Source organism: Fundulus heteroclitus, chromosome 2, assembly GCF_011125445.2.
Source record: "Fundulus heteroclitus isolate FHET01 chromosome 2, MU-UCD_Fhet_4.1, whole genome shotgun sequence".
In the NCBI taxonomy this organism is placed as follows: Eukaryota; Metazoa; Chordata; class Actinopteri; order Cyprinodontiformes; family Fundulidae; genus Fundulus; species Fundulus heteroclitus.
Window position 1 is genome coordinate 16,363,527 of NC_046362.1, and position 18,754 is coordinate 16,382,280.

Consider the following 18,754-nt stretch of genomic DNA (forward strand, 5'->3'; position numbering starts at 1 on the left):
AAATCAAAGCTAAAGTGTGAAATGCACCATAAACAGAGGGACAACTCACCAGCAAGCTTGTCTCTGTAGAACTGCTTATGTAGTTCAATGTTTTATCAGTAAGACAAAGGTTTTAAAAAGTCTGGATTGATCAGTCTGTCATTCAGATATTATTCTGGTAACGTGTGAGCACTGAACACCTGCTGCTTTGCTCCTCAGTCCGGTGAACTTCCTGGACCATACGCAGCACAAGGGTCTGGCAGTGGCTGTGTTCGGCGTGCTGTTGTGCAAACTGTGGGGGCTGCTCGTCTCTCCAAACCCCCTCCCTTTCACCAAAGACTCCACGAACAAACGTGAGCTCAACCTCATGCTGTCTGCAATGATTTATTGTATTATTTAGGCTTTGTTTATGAGAAAGGTTGTAGGGAGACAACACCTTTAAAACTCAACATTTGTTAAACACTACATGTCATACAGCTGGACTACTGTGTTTCACCTGCTTCTTTACACCAAACCGAAAACTTTAAAGGTTTTGCAGAGCAGAAAAACACCTAATCTGCTAAATAATTAGCAACTGTTTTTATTTTTTTTTTAAATGGGTCCTGTAAGATTTTTTTGTGGCTATAGCTGCCTTTGGTGTGAAGATAAAACAAAATGTCGTCACACCTTCTGCGGTTCACACACGGGTGTTCTGTTTGCAGAGAACTGGGTGATTCTGGGAGTCTTCTACTACCCCGCTCTATACTACCCTCTCCTGGCATGTGGCACTTTACATAATAACGTTGGCTATGTACTTGGTAGCCTCCTGTCATGGACACACTTCAGTGTTCTGGTGTGGCAAAAAATTGATTGCCCCAAAACACCTCTGGTGAGTAATATTCTTTTTTTCTCTCTCTCTTTTTAAAAATGACTCAGAAATAGCCATTTCTCTCTCATAACTTTTTTTTTAATGTGTGGGAGCGAGAAAAAGAAGCTGTCTGTGTGTATTATTTCTAACAATCAGTCCATGTGGTGTGTCCATCAGTGTGAAAAGGATTATTTCAAAAAAACAAAGCAGCCTTGTCCTGCTCTGGACACCCACTGAGAGCTGGAAAAGATGAATACTGAGCTGTCCTGAAAGATTCACAGAGCTTTACCATGAGGCTTTGAATGTTACACAAATCCAGATTTATTCAAAGATTTTAGGGTTTCGTGTGTGCTGAATAGCTTTCTGTCCGTACAATTAGTTGCACTGTCTTCTTGTTCAAATCAAGACGTTTTGTTGGTTTTAATCACTTTAAAGTGTGTCAGCTAATGTAAAAAGATGCGGGATTGATCCTTTTCTGATGGCGCCTTGTGAGGTCTCAGGCATCCTCACTGACCACATAATGAAAGCAGAGTCGATTTAAAAACTAGATCATTTAATGTAATGGAAAATTAAAAAAACATCTTGCATTTTAACAGTCAAATTCACTGAACATCCAGTATCCCACCTTAACACAAAAAGTCATCTCTGTCTGCTTTTGTGCCGCAGAAGATGTTTTCTGAATGCGTCCCTATAAAGCTTTGCATAACTATTGATCTAAAGTGTCTTTTTCCATTATCCCTCTACAGATACACAAGTACTACTCCCTGTTTTCCAGCCTTCCTCAGATAGCTTGCTTAGCATTCCTCAGTTTCCAGTATCCCTTGTTCCTATTCAAGGGCTTCAAGGGTGCTGAAAGGACCAACACCACAGAGGTGAGCATCTGTCGGGTCTGTTTCAGGATGCTTGTAAATATTCAGCTTTCTCACTACCCCGGTGCTCCTGTGAGGCGACGCGTGTAGATTATTTTACAAAATGCACGTTGGCTCTAAATCTGCACACGTGAGGAGGGTTCATGTGCTGCCTGTTAATCAAGGAGCTTACTGCTTTCATTCAGTCAAGCCTTACTGAAAATGTGAGTCCCTCAGAGTACACCAGTGGCATAATCATTTTAAGCAGGTTTGACGTAATTGGTTTAAAATACGTTCTTGATCAGATTATGAAAAGGTTGCCGTGTTTTGTTTAGTTTTCGGCGGGGGATGGGTGTGGGGGGGGGACAATGCAGTTTTTGTTCCTCTCTAATCTTGGCATGAGTGAGACAGAGTTTGGTCAGGCGATGGCTTGGATTTTATGCGGCCTTCATCCCACCTCTGCTGAGATCTTGCACAGAAATGGATCCAATTAACCTTATCAGACAGAATCTTTTGCGTAAACCATCACAAATGACTAAATGGCAAAAAAAGATGTGACTGTAGTAGTTACATGAGGATATTTAACTATTTTCTGTGTGGTTTAATTTAATTAGAATAAACAACATAACAGCACTACAAGTATTTTACCAGCAGTTATTGACTGAAGTCTGGTAATCTTTGCCTTTTTGCCTGAGCTGTGGTTTCAGCACCTGACAGAAATGTTCTGACACTTATCATCAATGCCATGCGAATTTGGGGGTTTTAGTGACTTATCCAAACTGTTCTTCCTCAAATAAAGCTTCAGGAAGTTTAAGACACAACAACTGGATGCTCAAGATGGAGCTTAGTGTGGATGTTCTGCAATCCACAGGTTTAAAATCATATCTTCAAGCCAGAATATAGCTTACTCCCCCACTAGTAGTATTGTTAAAAGCTGTGCAAAAATGATTTCAATCATTCTTAGTTGACAGTGTAATGCCGTAGGTTTCATTCTCCTTATCAATAATCACTAAAAAATAAGAAACCTCTTTAGCCATAGTCAGATCAAAACTTTTTCTGTTCTTGAAATAATGATGCATACCGTTTTGTATTAGATTTAATTAAGTTATGCCATTATATTGAGGCCCCCTTAGCTTCCAAACTACTACTAACAAATGTGGTGTTTTTTATCTCCAAACGGTTTGATCAGTTTAACTTGCACCCACAGTTTCTTTAGCAGCATGTTGTGGCATCAGAGCCATCCATCCATCCATCCATTATCTAACACGTCTATCCGTTGTGGGGTTATGAGGGGTGCTGGTGCCTATCTCCAGCTGTCAATGGGCGAGAGGCGGGGTACACCCTGGACAGGTTGCCAGTCTATCACAGGGCAGCATCAGAGCCATCGCTTCTTAATTTGAATATCACACTTTGAATCAAACCTAATTTTATTCTATTAACAACCATAAGGTAAAGTTTCCACTCACAATTGAGCTCTTGAAAAAGAAAATCTATACACATAATAACATAAGTGCTACTACGTTTGATGCAATTCAGGGTTGAATGCCCACGAATGTCATGGATTCACTGCATGCTTCTGGTCTCTCGGCTTAGTGGCAATTTTCAAAGTAGTCCGGCTTCACCATGTCACCCTTTTCTGTTCCTTCAGGATCTCAGCAGCAGCTATTATAAAGACTATGTAAAGAAAATTCTATTAGAGAAAAAGCCCAGCAAAGTCAGGTAAGAATGATATGTTGTTATGATCCACGGTGACACCCAGAGCAGTTCAAGTGTATAACTGCGTTTCTTTTCCACCATTAGCGCAACAAGCACAGACAAACCGAAACTACCACAGCGCGTAACCGATGCTGTGAAGTCGTATATTTACACACCAGAGGAAGGTAAATAGATCTTCATCTAAACTGGTTATATCTGTACAGATGTTAAGACATCTTTCAATGTTTTTTAACGCTTTGACCTTTCTTTTCAAGCAGCTTTCCGTTTCCCATTGAAGTTGGCAATATCCTGTGTAGTATCTTTTATAACCCTGTACCAGGTAACTACCACTGTCCCATACATTCATTAGCACATATACAACATAATTTCACTTTAATATGTTTGAATCAACAAAAAGTACAACAGCACTGTCTACTGTGTCCTTATGCTTTATCCAGATATTTACATACACTGCAGAAAAAGACACACAGCCTTTCATTCTCTCTGTATCACAGCTTTTCTTTTTCAGGCCGGTCAGGATTACCAAAATAATTTTCTATTTGATAACTGCCATAAAAATTTAATATATATATGATCCCTTTTCTTTCTTTAAATTGAGTTTGATTACAAGTAGATTACCATGCTTTTAAGGCTGGGATCTTCGGCCTTTTCTCAGTCCAGAACCCCCTTGATTAATGGTGAAACTGTACTGCCATGGCTGAAAGGCGAAGTCAGCATATCCGGAGAACATTTGCTGATGATCTGCATGATGGAGTGGCATTTCAGTGGCTTTCAGGCAAACATGATGGGCAAGTTGCTAAAAATTTTTTTACCACTGCCATCATTAAACCTTTCAATTAAGGGAACATTTCAAACACACCGCTTCCTTCTGGGACATCATCAAAAAATGTGAAGAAATCAGTCCAGATAGCAGAAGGAGGATTGTTTTTTGTGTCTCTGCTCTCTAACCCCCAGTCGGTCGAGGCAGATGACTGTTTACACTGAGCCTGGTTCTGCTTGAGGTTTTCCTTCTGTTAAAGGGGAATTTTCCTCTCTAATGTTGCGTAATACATACACTCAGTATGAGGGACTGCTGCAAAGCCATGGACAATGCAAACGACTCTCCCTGTGGCTCTACGCTTCTCCAAGAGTGAATGCTGCTTGTGAAGACTCGATGCAATCAGCTGGGTTTCCTTAGACAGGAAACTTTTTGACCACATTTGCAAAATTTGTGTCGACTCTAGCAAATGAGCAGATTATCTTGTGAAGATGCTGGCTGAAGCTGGTAAGAGAGTGTTGTCGTCTACAGTGAAACCAGTCCTGTCTTTAAAGAGGCTGAGAGGTCAATCAGAGAGGAAGAAACACAAAAAGGCAGATTACATTGCACAAAATGAAAAAGACCTTAATGATTGTCTGCAGAAATGTCATGTAGTCTGATGAATAAAAATGAAGTGTTTATCTTTTATGACCATCATTACAGCTTGGTAAAAAGGGGGAATCTTACAAGCCTAAAAGTAAGGGGTACCAGGAGCATAACAGTAAATAGTAACACGGTGAATGTGATTCTTCCAACATCTAAAAAATTACTAAATCCTAAAAGAACTAAAACAAGAAATATTTAACCTGATTTAGAGTCAGTAAGAAACCAAGGTTATATGTCTTTATGTACTGTATATAACTTGTATTTGCTTTTAATCGCATCAGTACTATTTCTGTTGTGCACATATATACTAAAGAGAGTCGAAGGTGCAATGACTACAGCACCTACAATGACTAAAATGCTGGAAATGAGTGAAAACTCTACATAACTTCACAGCATTGAAAAATGTTGTGCTTTTTTTTCCCCCTTTTAGATGGGCCTTGTACTGATCTCAGCTGTGGTGCCAACCATGCAGAAAGCCCGGTTTGGCGTTGATGAAGATATTGCAAATGTTTTAGCCGGCTTCCAGATTATTCTGTCTCCAGACAGGAAGGAAGTTGTCAGAATTGTTGTTTACTACATGTGGTGTGTGGAAGGTGAGTGAGACCAGAAACAAAGCAAAGAATATAATAAATCATGTTCTAATTCTGCTGCTTTCTTTTTATAGTCAGATAAATAAAAAATTAACAGTTTTTGATTGTGTAGCCGTTGAACTCGACACCTTGACCCCCTTTTGAACTTGCCGTATGCTAATTTCCCTGCAGTGTGCTACATCTCAGCGATGACCCTGTCGGCTTTGGTCAACTTGGTTCTGCTCATGCGATCGATGGTTTTGCATCGGTAGGTCAGAGAACAAGACTGAATATTTGCTTTCTTTCCTCTATTTTTGGCCCCCTGCCTGTGTCCAGAATTTACTATTTTGCTCTCCATTGTGGTTTACTCATGATAATTTTATGGTAATATAACAAAATAGACAACTAATCATCCAGACAGGAAAGCATTCAGTTCTCTTTTTTTCCCCTTGCTGTTTAAATTGAAAACAACAGTTAAGATGGGAAATGAAATTCTGTCATAATCTGAAGGTAAATCATCTTGAAAGAAATGGCTTTGGGAGCCGAGCGTGGAATCTCATTTCTGTTGCATCCTTTTATCTTCAATATAAGTTCCATATTTAGCATTGTGTTTTGCACAGTGTAGCATTGTCTTGATTGGGTTTCTCCTCTTTAGGTCCAATCTCAAGGGGCTGTACAGAGGAGACGTTTATAATGTGTACAACTGCCAGCGAAGCATCAGGGCATCCAGGCCAGCTCTGGTCTGCTGGATGGGCTACACCAGCTTCACTGCAGCTCACATCTGCATTGGTACATCTTCAATTTAATTGAATCGCTTTATTGCTTTATTAAATTATGTTTCAGTACAACCCATCAAGAGAAAGACAAACATGGACAGGTCACTGAGGCCTTGCTGCCTTTGTCAAGGCGCTGCCTTTTTCAGAATGTAGAAAAGAATACATTAGGATGGTTGATTGCCCATGCAATCCGAAATAAGCTTTTTTCCATCATTGTTGAAAGAAGTAAGACTGAAGTATTTTATTGTTCTCGTGCAGGTATGATGATCCAGACCCTGGTGTTCTTCCTCTGCCTTCTGATCGCCGTCTTCCTCATAATTATACCCATTTTGCACAGGCAGAATCTGATTCTCTTTCAGATCCTGTTGAGCATGTGGTGAGCATCTTCACAAGGCTTACGGTTTCACAATTAGAACCAGAATTTGTTTTATTAACCAAATACTTCAACATACAAGGAATTTGGTGTTATCGTGGTGCAGAACATGTAACATATGCACAGAATTAAAAAATCGGAAGTATGTTGCATTATTTAAAGTTATAAGACAAAACTAGGTAATTAAGGGGGAATTAATTAAGATAAATATAAGTATGACAATATAAAATAATACATTTTACATAAAAATAATCAACTAATAAAGAATTAAGAACTATGAACTAACAGTTTTAAACTCACAGTTGTCTTTTGACATGTTTTAAAGATTTTTGTCACACAAAAAACTAATTTTGTATTAAATTTTAATTATATGATATCATTTATTTATTTATTTGCTTTGTTTGACACTCAGGAACATGAAACCATTTCCATTTTACGACATTCTCCATCATGTAAAGTACAATGTACAGAGAGATAATTTTGGCATTTCCTGTCAGCTCCAAATGGGTTTTCTTCCTCCAATCTAAAAAAAAAAAAAAACAGGAAATGTTTGACTTGGAGTCTTGTCCTTTCAGGCCTTTCTGGTTGATGATTCTCCTAGCTGTGGTGCTTCAACACATCACTGCCAGGTTTTTCTTCATCAAGAAAACAGCAGGCACACACGATTTGAACAACAGGTAATTTACGTATTGTACCTCTGGCTCAGATTTTGACAGCTGCGTGACTTTCTGCACGTTTGATGCACTCTGACCTATCTTGCAGGGGTAATCTGTTCCTCCTGACATATCTGCTGTTTCCCGTCAATGTTCTGATTGGAGTGTTGCTGGCTGTCTGGCGCATGGTCATCACAGCGCTGTTCAATATCGTCCACATGGGACGCATGGATATCAGTCTTCTGAACCGCAATGTGGAGGCGTTTGACCCGGGTGAGCCAGATATTCTGCATGGTGTCCAGAGTCAATGAGAGTACTGGAATGGGACAAAAATGTACAGCTCTTGTAAATGGCTGCAGGATTTAAAGGCGCAAACTGCAATCAAGTGGACCATTTCTTTTAAAAAAGGGAACATAATTACTTTCAAATCTTGCAAAACAACTCCCTTAACAAGAGGAGTGCAAGATCCATCCATCATTACTAAGACGAGTATGGAGAGTCTAACATTATATGCACAGTTTTCTACTTCAACACTGCACTGTTTTCCAATGTTAACTTTATTTGTAAAAGCAAACATCTATCCAGAATCAGAATCAGATTTTTATTGCAAAATGCAGCTTTACTTTGTAGCCAAATGGGCCACCCAGTTCTCTTTGGCAAATTTCCTTGAGCTTTTGGCAGATGTGTCAGTCTTTGTGAACTGGAGCCATTTTACAATAGCTGTAATTTACATAAATGTTTGCATAATCAATTATTTTTATGTAGGCAAATTGAATCTGGGTAGAGAGAGACCATTTTGCTGGTGTGTGCAACTTTAGGACCGAATGCATAAACACCGGTTGCATGCCTTAAGCATGCTCAAATAGCTTTTTTGAATTAGAGTTATAATGTTTACAAGTCAGAAAACACGTGGCATGCTTTTACACTTGTAAATGCATCGTTATTTGTTCACACAGATTTCAAACGTGGCCTTTTAACCACAGAGAAAGGGCTTCTGTGATCCCATTTAGGAGCTAAAAATCTGCATCCTACCCATTTTCCCGTTGAGCCAGCTCACTGCAGCTGACATTATATCTGTATTCTGTGCAGTGCACAGACTCTAATTGGACACCAATCTCGGGAATGGGTGCAGATTTAAGACATCTGTTGTCTGGAAAAGCAGGTGCTTGGAGAAAAAAAAAAGAGAGAAGTGTGATTGTGCAGCCATTATGTGTGATTGCCTCAAAGCCAACGTGAGGTATAGCCCGGCGTGTTTATTGCTTTTGCCCTGTCAGAGTAAGACCCCCCTCTCTCTTTCCTGTGTCTGTCTGCAGCCTACCGCTGCTATGCTCATTATCTGAAGATTGAGGTGAGCCAGTCTCACCCCGTGATGAAGGCCTTCTGCGGGATGCTGCTGCAGTCTTTGGACCAGGAGAACAAAGCTGCTCAGAGGTCACGGGATGCTGAAGAGGGTCTGTGTGGCACCAAACTCTGTTTACATAACCAACCCTACCTCTATAAAGTGTTACAGTTTTAGCTGTTTGAGTGTCCACAACAACTTAAAGTAAAATTTCTTCAAGCATAAAATTATTGTGACATTGATCAAATAAATGAGAGTCCATCATCAGACTCCTTATGTGAATAGGGTAAGCTGTAGGGGTTTCTCCAGGTGCATGCGCTTTGAAATCCATCAGCTCGCCGCTTTTAAATCTGAACCAGGTGAGCAATTGGTTAAGCAAAACAAAAATCTTGCAGGAATTTTGTAACCTGACCCTAGCCAGATTGATATCGCTCCGCCTAGCTTCACTCACATCCATCTGCACTGCAAAAACGGACTTAAAAATAAGTAAAATGATCTTAAAATGTGTGTTTTTGTCTTTGATTTGAGCAGGTAAATTATATTATCTGTCAATGGAATGAGTATTTTGACCCATAAAATAAGATAATTAGACATCCTGCACTTGAAACAAGACAATGGAGATGAGTTGTTCCTATTTTAAGTGGAAACATCTCATTCCATTGGCAGATCATCTTATTTACATGCGCAAATCAAGGACAAATACACTCATTTTAAGAAAACTTTACTTATTTTTAGTTCCATTTTTGCAGTGTGGGACGTCTCCCATAGAGAGTGATTTCTCCAACCAATTTTATTGTCCAGCCAATCAGGACGCAGGGCTGGAGTTTCATAGATGTGACGTAGTGGAGAAGCAACCGTCAGACTGTTTTGATTCAGACAGCAATGGCGGCTCGCATCGAGGAAGCAAGCGTTAACATTGATGCTGCTATTTCCTCCGTGTTGTCAAATCTACCTAATATTGTTTCATTAAAAGAACATCAGAGAACGGCTCTGAAGGCTTTTGTTGGTGGAAACGATGTTTTCGCCCTTCTCCCGACCGGATTTGGCAAGTTTTGTTTTCCGGGGTGCGCCCGTGGCGAAGCGGTTAGCGAGAACCATATTAGAAGGCCTTTAGTCCTCGACGCGGTCGGCCCAGGATCGACTCCGACTCGCGACGCTTTGTCACCTGTCTTCCCCCCTCTTCCTGTCAGCTCACTGTCAATAAAACGTGTGCCTCTAGAGCCGCAAATACATTTAAAATAAAAAAGTTTTGTTTTTTTCCTGCGTCGCTCTCATCAGCGTCACGGGTTAGCTTCGGTGTGAGTGGTTGAAATAGCACGTCGATAAAGATGACAGACAAGTGGCTTATCCAATCATATGCAAGGATTTCTGATAAGGCCCAGCCTTCAAAAAAGGCAATTCCTATGGAGAGGTCCCAGATGGATGTGAGTGAAGCTAGGCGGAGCGAAATACATCTGGCTAGGGTCAGGTTAGGTATTTTGGACCAAACTAGACAAATGTTGCACAGCCAGCAATGTGATGCAAACGCCACATTTATTACAACTGAATCTCTACACGCTGATCTGGTTGCTAGTTTTGGACTATCTGAGCCTGTACCATCCAGGGGAGGAGACATCACAGGAGGCTGATCTTCCAATCAGACGCAGACTAGAGATACGATGGACGGATTGTTTTTTTTGGGGTTTTTTCAAGATAAGATAGGGAGATAAGAGAGGGAGAAAAGAAAATGTTAAACTATCACTGTTGATAAAACACTGTCCTATATCCTTTATTCACGGTTTCAAATGTAATGGTTCTTTAGGGGGGGAAATTATGTGTTTTATTTAAAGGTTTAACACATTAATCAATATATAAAGTTGGCTAACTATAGATTATTATAAAACTCTCTGAACTTCTAAATTATAGACAAATTATTTTTCATACTTGAGAAAGGGACTGCACAATGGCAGAGTAGGTATCACTGTTGCCTTGGAGGGTTTGAATCCTCGCCTTGGGTCTTTCTGCAAGGAGTTCGTATGTTATCCCCGTACACGCCTCGATTCTCCGGCTTCTGCCCACAGTCCAGAAACATAACTGGTCTTTCTGTAAATTGCTCTTAGGTATGAGTGTGTGTGCGTGCATTGGTTGTTTGTCCTGGATGTCTCTGTGTTGCCCTGGAATGGACTGGCGGACTTTTCGGGGATGTCTTCTGATAGAGACAATGGATGGATATTTGGAGAAAGAGATGACACGTACTGACAAACATTTAACGTTTTTGTAGAACAGGACTTTGAGCTGGCAAAAAAACATTTATGTTCTAAATATTATGGAGCCATCAGTGAGGGATAATAGGCTTTTGTGGCTAAATCTGTAAGGTTCAACAAGGGCGTTTTGCTGGGCCTTGGGGCTAAGCCGTCCTTGTATGTTAACGCTCAGATCTGAGAAGTTCTGTATGCTACATATTTTCAATCTATAGATCTTGGGAAGGAGGGTAAGGTGCACAGACTTGACAATAGAATGTGATTAATTTAACTCTGCTGCCGCTGATAGCACTGATAAACTACATAACTGATCGTGGTGATAAACTAACAGTGTTACTGATGAGAAAACTAATTAACCCTAATGATTGTGAGGAAACAGATGTGTCTTATAAAACCGCAAAGTTTCTGCACGCGTTTTAGCTGGTGGTGCCGCACGCGAGAAAATGACTAAAGATTAATTTCTGCCTGACAACGATATTGAAGGCAAAAAAAGCAAGATTTTATTTTAAATTGGGTCATGGTTACACATAATCAGATCATAAAACTGTCTTGCACACACGCTCAGGACGAGAGCTTTGCAGTTCTGATTTAATTTGCCCAGAACAAATTGAGTCTCGCCGCGGAATAATTTACTGCGCTGCTGTTGGTCTCAATCACATCTGCCATAAATAAATCAGCGGCCCTTATTGCTCTGAGCTTCCATCACCTGAAGAACGGTGTCATCACTGCTAAAGTTGTTATTTTTCCTCTTTTTTTCCCCCCCAGATGAGATCAATTTGATACTTTTAATTACTCAAAGCATGTAGGGCTGATTTGATGCTTTGCAGCTGAGCTATAATCATAACAGCGCTGCGCACAGGAGGTGAGCGCCGGTCGCCCACGCGCACATAGTGATACGGAAGCAGGGAAACTCAACAGGACTCATCGGTGGCTGAGGAATGCGGGTGCAGCTGAGTCTAATTGCTGACATGCCGTGGACATGTTGCTTGTTTGCATCCAGAAGACAATGCATCTATCAGGAATCCTCTATTGTGTTGCAGAGATTACTTCTTCAGTAGCTGATTAAACAGATGAGCTACACTAATTGCCTGCTGCATATTCATGCGTCCCAAGGGGTTTAATCTCTCAGCCTGTATGCTCCCACCATGCTTAGAGGATTACAATATGATTGCTCTTTATTATTAGGCTTTCCAGAGTATCCTTCAAATCCCTCAGTGGCCAATCCAAAAGAAACTAATTTCAGCTTTGAATGTAAAAGGTGTTTTTTTTTTTTTTTTGTGAGTGTGTGTGTATCATTGTCTAGTTGCTGCTATCATAATGGCTATATATGTCTCCTCAGGGATCCAGTTGGTGCAGCAGGAGAAGAAACTGCACAAAGTCTCCAGCGCCAAGCGGGCCCGGATGCACTGGCAGCTCCTGTACACGCTGGTCAACAACCCCTCCCTGGTGGGCACCAGAAAGCACTTCCAGCTTCAGACGGTCGATAATTTCCTGAATGGAAGCCTGAACCGCGGCAGCAAGCAGGGCAGCAAAAAGGAAGCAATACCCCAGGAGGCAGAGGCTGCAGCCAGCAATTAAGCCAGAGTGTTTGACCCCCATAATGTACTGGTTTCTGAAGGGGCAATGATTTGGGTCAAATCTTATTGTGAGATATCTCAAAACCTACAATAGACGTGTCTGCAACTTGCATTGTACAATGTCTTGCATATAACTGTCCCATGAAACATTTTATACTTTGTCACCTTTCAACTACAAAACTCAGAGCATTTTATTTGGGGTTTTATGTGATGGAGCAACATCAAGTAATGCATATTTATGAAATGCAATAAAAATGGCACAGTTTTCAATAGCCTTAATGAATAACAACCTGAACACCAGGCACGCATTTTAATCTGGTATCCCTAAATAAAATCCAGAGGAATGAGTTGCCCTTAGAGCTCACACAACAAGTAGAGTTCAATATTTTGTGATTTCATTTTGGTCTAAATACAGCTGTGGAGAAGTCAAAATTAGAGTTAGGTTATAAAACATTACCTCAAGCTTTGAACGTCTCATGGAGCACTGTTAAAACCACCATCCGTAAAATAAAGAGTATGATACAACCGCAAATCTACTAGGTCATGGCCATCCACCTAAATCCGGCCGGATACGGGCAGGATTAATGAGAGAAGCAGTCAAGAGGCTCTACTGATTCTGGGGGAGCTGCAGAAAACAAGAGCTTAGGTGGGGGATATGTTGTCAGTACAACCTTAGTAATGCAGTATACTCTTTAAATCTGGCCTTTATAGAAGGGTCATGCCCTACAGGCCATGTCCTCTACATGGCCTGTAGGGCATGACCTCTACATGTGGAAGAGGGTGCTCTGGTCGGGAAGGACAGTAATTAAACTCATTGGCCTGCATCCACAATGCTATGTGTGGTGCACAACTCCACACTCCACATTACTCTTAACACTCTTAACAATACTTTTGTTGGTCAATCACAAAAATCCCTACAAAATGCGTTTGAATTTGTGGCAAGACAAGATGTCTAAATAGTATAAATAGTGCCTCATTTTAAAAATATTTATCAAGTCTTTCCTATTTGTGTGAAGACTGTAAGTCCTCTTTTGGCATGTGTTATTAGAGGCACTTTGCTGGATTTAATGGGAAAGCTTGGCTGACACTGACTATTCCAACAAATGCATTAAATATAATTCACAACAAATAAATGCGCTCACTTTGGATCAGACCTTTGCCGCTCTAGAGTTTAAGCTCTATATTAATCATGTTTTCTTATATATAATGCAGAACTTACAAATGTTTAGTTCCCCATGCTGAACTTATGATAATTCACAGAACCATCTTTCAAAAGAGAGTATTTATATAGAGACAAAAAGAATATTGAGAAAACTATTTATAAATACACAGATGTGTTTTTTGTTAGGCTTATTATCCTGTGGAATAAGAGCTGCCATAGAAATCTTGTCTTGTTCCGTTTAGTCAACAACCACTGGCTGCTACGAACCCTTTGTTGTCAAAGCTCTATTGTGGTTTCTCGCGTTCAGCAGTGCTTCACTTTTGTGATTAATGTGAAAATAAAACTTAAACCAGTCATTTGAATTCCTGTGACACATCTTCGTATATCTTTTTCTCTTTATTTCATTTTAATTTTTTTTTTTTTTTACAAGGAATCTGAGGACAAAAGCGGGTTTGGTCCCAGTAGATAATAAATCCTCGAATTTTTATTTTTTGTTTCAGTGCAAATTTCCCCTTCTTTACCAGTTCATATTTAGCTGCTATTTTTTTTATCCTATATGAGGATTTCGAAATAAATCTGCCATTTATCATTTCAGCGAGAAAGGTCCGTTAAATGATGACAAACAACCGTTCAGTTTGATACATTTTATTAATTCCACTTACATAAATTTATATCAAAAAATCGTAAAATGACACGTATTTTGTTCTCATTTTACAACACTGTTCACAAAAAACACACTATATGCAATTACAGGACAGTGGAGCCGCAACGCGCTCCGTGCGCCTTTTCCCCCCTCCTCTTTCGGGCAACGCTGTAATTGACAAGAAAAACAAATCCTTTAAAAAAAAAAGGAATAACTGAAATTTGTTGGGATTTACATCACAGTTAGAGAGAGCAACATCTAAAGCCCTACGGACTACACTAATCAAAAAGCACACAAGGAAAACACGCGTGACATGCCACGGACGCGTTCTTTGTAAAAAGCGAGAGTAGATCCGAGGTACCGCGAGCACCCGTTGATTACTTTTAAAGCCTTTCTACACGTTACGTGAAACAACATTTTACCGGTAAATAACCTGGGATTTAATTATTTTATTTTATCGTTGCTGTTTTTGTTTTGTTTTTTTGTTTTTTACCACCAAGCACAGACACAGCTGAAAGCGCAATCTCCCTTTTTTTTGGACGCACAGGGCAGTGAGCAAGTGCGCGCTGCCCGATCCAGTTATCCGCAGCCTAATGAGTTCACCACGTCGGACTCCACATCAGACCGAATCAAACACTTTCGAGCGAGTCGGCGGCACCTGAGAGGAAGTGAAACGGTGGCCTTGGAGCTGCGCACAAAGACGCACACACGCACACGCGCGCACACACACGCAGGTTAAAAAGAGAAGCGAGTCCCGATGTCTTCTTCGTAAAAATGGCTTTAAAAAACACATGGCACTTTGTTTGGTTGAGTTACTGTGCTCCGAGAACATTAACATTTTAATAGCTACCCTTCATTTGGCCTCTTAAATGAGCTATCTACTTGCGCCTCGTCTAATTTGAGCCTGCGCGTCTCCTCGTCCTTTTTGTGCTGCTTTCTTTCTTGTCGCTGTTTGAGGTCCGATACACTGTCTAAATGTGTGCTTGTGTTGTAAACACGACAGACTACAAATGCAACATTAATTGTTTCACAATCTCAGTGACTGAAAAAAACTGTCTATGGTAACATAAAAAATAGGAAAGAAAAATAATTAAAACCCGTCTTCCTTTAGAATCACGCGTATCGATGAGGTGTCGGTTACCTGCTCGGATGTAGGCTACTTTAAAGGAAACTATTTTACACAATACTCGAAAGGCGTCCCGGCGGAGCTCAGCGGCTGGGCTGCTTGTAGTTGCCGTTGATTTCCTCTGAGATGGTGACGGCCTCCGCTCCGAGCGGCAACCTGTCGCTGTACTCGGAGCCGACCTCGAACTCCTCCGGGTTGGTTTTGGACGAGGATCCTGGGATGGATTCGGTCACCACACTCCCATCAGCATCACCGTCCCGATCTCCTTCCTCTCCCTCTCCCTCAGCCTCCTCCCCCTCTTCCCCCTCTCCCACCTCGCTCGGGTTGAAGGTTTTCTCTGACTCCACAAAAGACGCCCGGGGATCAAAATCTTTTGTCATGTGCTTCTCCATCTGATCCGGATTCTGTGCTTTCATGATCAGCTTGTAGGTCTTTCCCTGGTACTTGTACAGCAAATGGCAGCAGGTGGCTCCCAGCAAGGGAACAGTGGCCAGGCCCAATAGGAAAATGCTGACGACCACAATAATTAACAGGGAGGGGATCTTTTTTCTTGTGGTGAAGACCACTTGGACCTGGCAGTCCTGCCCCCCGGAGGTGAGACAGAGAGTGTAATTGGTGCCGGGCTGTAAGCCGTGGAAGCGGTACGCGTTAACCCCCTCCTCTATGTTGGACCACTGTACCAGGGAGTGTCCGTTTCCTGTTTTCACGCAGAGGTAGAGCATGTCCAGCGTGTCTTTGCCGGAGGACGACTGCCGCAGGCCAATGGGCTCTTTGACCACCATTTCCTGGTTCTCAGTCTGACTCAGGTGAAGGTTGGACCTGCTGCTGGGGAGCTGCAGCGGGTTCAGCTGCACCTTGGCCTCCGTCTCCGACACTTCCAACGCGATCACCCCGAAATCGAAGGTGTACTGCTTCAGGTCATCCAGGGTCATGTTGAAGGCGTGATTGGAGATGTATTCGCTGCCTTCTCTCACGCCACATCTGCTTCCAAAGCTGGGGTCCTTGAAAACACCTCCAGCGTGTTCTGGGCTGCCTATGTTGTTCTTTGAACCATCCTGGGGGGTTTCCTTTGTCTTTTCCTCATGCTTAGACCAGTTGATCACATTGTTCTTGGCCGCCTTGGGGTCTGAAGGCTTTTTACCGGATGGACGGATCTTGTCCACCGTTGCGTCGGGGACTGAATTGCTCCCCTGCTTTGGGCTGGGAGCCAGAGCTAGTTTGACGCTGCTCTCCGCCTTGCCCAGTTCATTCACAGCAGAGCAGCTATAGTTGCCATCCTCCTTCTTACTCATGCGAGGGATGGAGAGAGTCCCGTTTCCAAACACGAGGAATCTGCCGTTGGTTGTTTTATCATTCACTGGCACATCATTGGCATCTGCAGCGGATGGCAGGGGGAAGAGGTGATTTTGATTTCCAGCAATCACCTCCCAGCTGACCTGAGGCATGGGGCTCCCTTTTGTCTCACAGTTTAAGATGACCGCAGCACCCTCCTGAAGAACAGTATTCTCTATGTTTGGCTGATAGGTTATGGTGACGATAGGGGCTTCACACTGCAATTTAGGAATCTTAGAAACCTCCACGCCCTTCAGGTGTTCAGGGGTCTCACACTGGATTTGGCCGGGCTCAGGCACAGAGATCTTAGTGGTTGCAATCCAATCTCTCAGCCACTCTAGGTTGCAGGAGCAAGTGAACGGGTTGCTGTAAATCTGCAAGTGGGACATGGAGGACAGGGCGGTGAAGGTTCCCTGCACGATGGTAGTGAACCTGTTGTTGTTGATGCGGAGGGACCGGAGGTCTTTGAGGGTGGAGAAGGCGTCCTTCGGAAGGTTCGCCATCTCGTTGTTGTTCATTTTCAGGAGCTGCAGAGCGGTGAGGTTGCGCAGATCCCCCCAGGGAAAGTTGACGATCTTGTTGTTGCTGATGTCCAGGTTGCGAAGCTGAACCAGGGGCGACAAGGTGTTGGTCTGTATGCTGACGATCTCGTTGTGTGCCAGCCAGAGAGAGGTGACCTGAGTGATGTTGACGAAGCTTTTGCTTTTCAGCGACTTGATCTTGTTGGCCGAGAGGCTCACGGTGGTAACGTTGAAGGGGAGGCCGACGGGCACCTCAAGCAGTTCTTTGTAGGCGCAGTCCGCAAACTGGTGGGCAAATTTGTCCTGGCAGCTGCAGAACTCTGGACAGCTCTGGACAACGCCGATCAACGTAGTCCACAAAGCAAGGAGCCGCAGGAGCCTTTTAGCCATCTCTGCGCCTGAAGGCAACAACGAGAAGAAATAAAATGTTTTAAAAATTGGATCTGTCTTATCATTTAATGCATGTTTCCAATACATTTGTATTTTATAAGTGCAAACAAAAACACAACAAATGCTGCCGCAGCTGAAGTGAAACTGATTAAAAACATGGGAAGATTTATTTTCTTTTTTTTTTTTTACATCCTTTGACTATGCTGCTTTATAAGTTTTTCTAAATCATTCCTTAAAAAAAACGATACTAAAGCTTTTGACACAGGCTGTGATATATGAGCGGACATTCCGGGGTCAAATGATCTTCCCTTCTTTGTGCGCGCTTCTCATTCCGTACCAGAAAAACAGGCGCTGTTCATGGTGATGAAGCCACTCTGTTTTTTTTTTCTCTTCTCTTTTTTTCCTTTGACGAAGCCACTTCTTTCCTTTTGTTTTCCTTGATTGATTCTAAGCGATATTTACTGGATTATGATGTATTAAGTTGGCATGCAAGACGTTTTGAACTTTAGGGCAAACGTCCTTGTGATTAGTGTAAGCTGCAGGATGATTTTAGCTTGCTCGTTTTGTGTCTTTCCCTCATCTGGAACACTCAAGGTAACAAACAGGCTGGGTTTAAATATCGAATCGTCTTACCTTCTCGGGGTTAACTTCAATTCCTGTTATTATTTATTCGGAGTTTTACAGTCCTCTAGATTTTACAAGTTTAAATGTGGAAAAAAGTCGTAGATCCCTTCACATCATTTTTGCCGAACTGGTTAGCACTGAGGAAGGAGGACGGAGGCAAGAACATTTTTTTTTTCTTTTCTGTATCCCCGGACAGTCGCTGCTGCGGTCCGTCGGACGCTTTTTACCTCCTCGGCGAGAGTGAACGATCCGCTGCGCGCTCCCGTCGCTGCGGAGCGAGAAATGGGGACATGAACGCGCAGCCTCTCCCATCTTTCCTGCTCGCTATTAAAGATACAGCAGCTCCGGGCTCCTCCGCCCTCAAAGAGAATTCATAATTTAAGATTTGATGTTTAATTTATCGCTCCGACCCCAGCCCAGTCTGTGACCTCTTTCGATCTGGCTGCAGCCCTTTGTCTGTCACAGACTTTGTAAACACACTTTTTGATTTGAAATAGTTTTTTTTCTCTCTCCCATCGACAGACTGCGGACCTGGTTAAAAGCTCCAGCATAAGAGATTTTCGGTAAATATATATACAAAAAAAAAAAAAAAAAAAAAAAAAGAAGAAAAAACTCCTGTGAAAATACATTTCCCTTT

At 42.0% G+C, this 18,754-nt stretch overlaps 2 protein-coding genes across 3 annotated transcripts in view; one reads left to right on the plus strand and one right to left on the minus strand.

Moving 5' to 3' along the window:
* The window catches only part of stra6 (signaling receptor and transporter of retinol STRA6), a 24,493-nt gene extending 10,637 nt beyond the window's left edge, over positions 1-13,856 (plus strand). Inside the window, exons 5-18 of one of the 2 annotated variants that reach the window (XM_012857041.3) lie at positions 199-332; positions 681-847; positions 1,573-1,698; positions 3,323-3,393; positions 3,475-3,554; positions 3,645-3,709; positions 5,223-5,385; positions 5,554-5,629; positions 6,017-6,150; positions 6,396-6,513; positions 7,086-7,187; positions 7,273-7,436; positions 8,477-8,614; positions 12,082-13,856. In XM_012857041.3, the coding sequence (XP_012712495.2) occupies positions 199-332; positions 681-847; positions 1,573-1,698; positions 3,323-3,393; positions 3,475-3,554; positions 3,645-3,709; positions 5,223-5,385; positions 5,554-5,629; positions 6,017-6,150; positions 6,396-6,513; positions 7,086-7,187; positions 7,273-7,436; positions 8,477-8,614; positions 12,082-12,320 (1,777 nt within the window). In that variant the 3' untranslated portion in view covers positions 12,321-13,856. The remainder of the gene's footprint in view (positions 1-198; positions 333-680; positions 848-1,572; positions 1,699-3,322; positions 3,394-3,474; positions 3,555-3,644; positions 3,710-5,222; positions 5,386-5,553; positions 5,630-6,016; positions 6,151-6,395; positions 6,514-7,085; positions 7,188-7,272; positions 7,437-8,476; positions 8,615-12,081) is intronic. The other variant, XM_012857042.3, reaches the window with a different exon arrangement.
* A 254-nt stretch (positions 13,857-14,110) lies between these two features.
* On the minus strand, positions 14,111-18,542 carry islr2 (immunoglobulin superfamily containing leucine-rich repeat 2). Its single transcript, XM_012857040.3, has 2 exons — positions 18,127-18,542; positions 14,111-17,501 (listed from the first exon to the last, which is right to left on the minus strand). Exon 2 carries the CDS (start codon positions 17,491-17,493, stop codon positions 15,334-15,336), a length of 2,160 nt encoding a protein of 719 aa, XP_012712494.2. The 5' UTR covers positions 17,494-17,501; positions 18,127-18,542; the 3' UTR covers positions 14,111-15,333.
* Between the last annotated feature and the right edge of the window lie 212 nt (positions 18,543-18,754).

Coding starts and splice junctions, on each gene's coding strand:
- islr2 (XM_012857040.3), bottom strand. CDS start 17,493: ATGGCTAAAAGGCTCCTGCGGCTCCTTGCTTTGTGGACTACGTTGATC.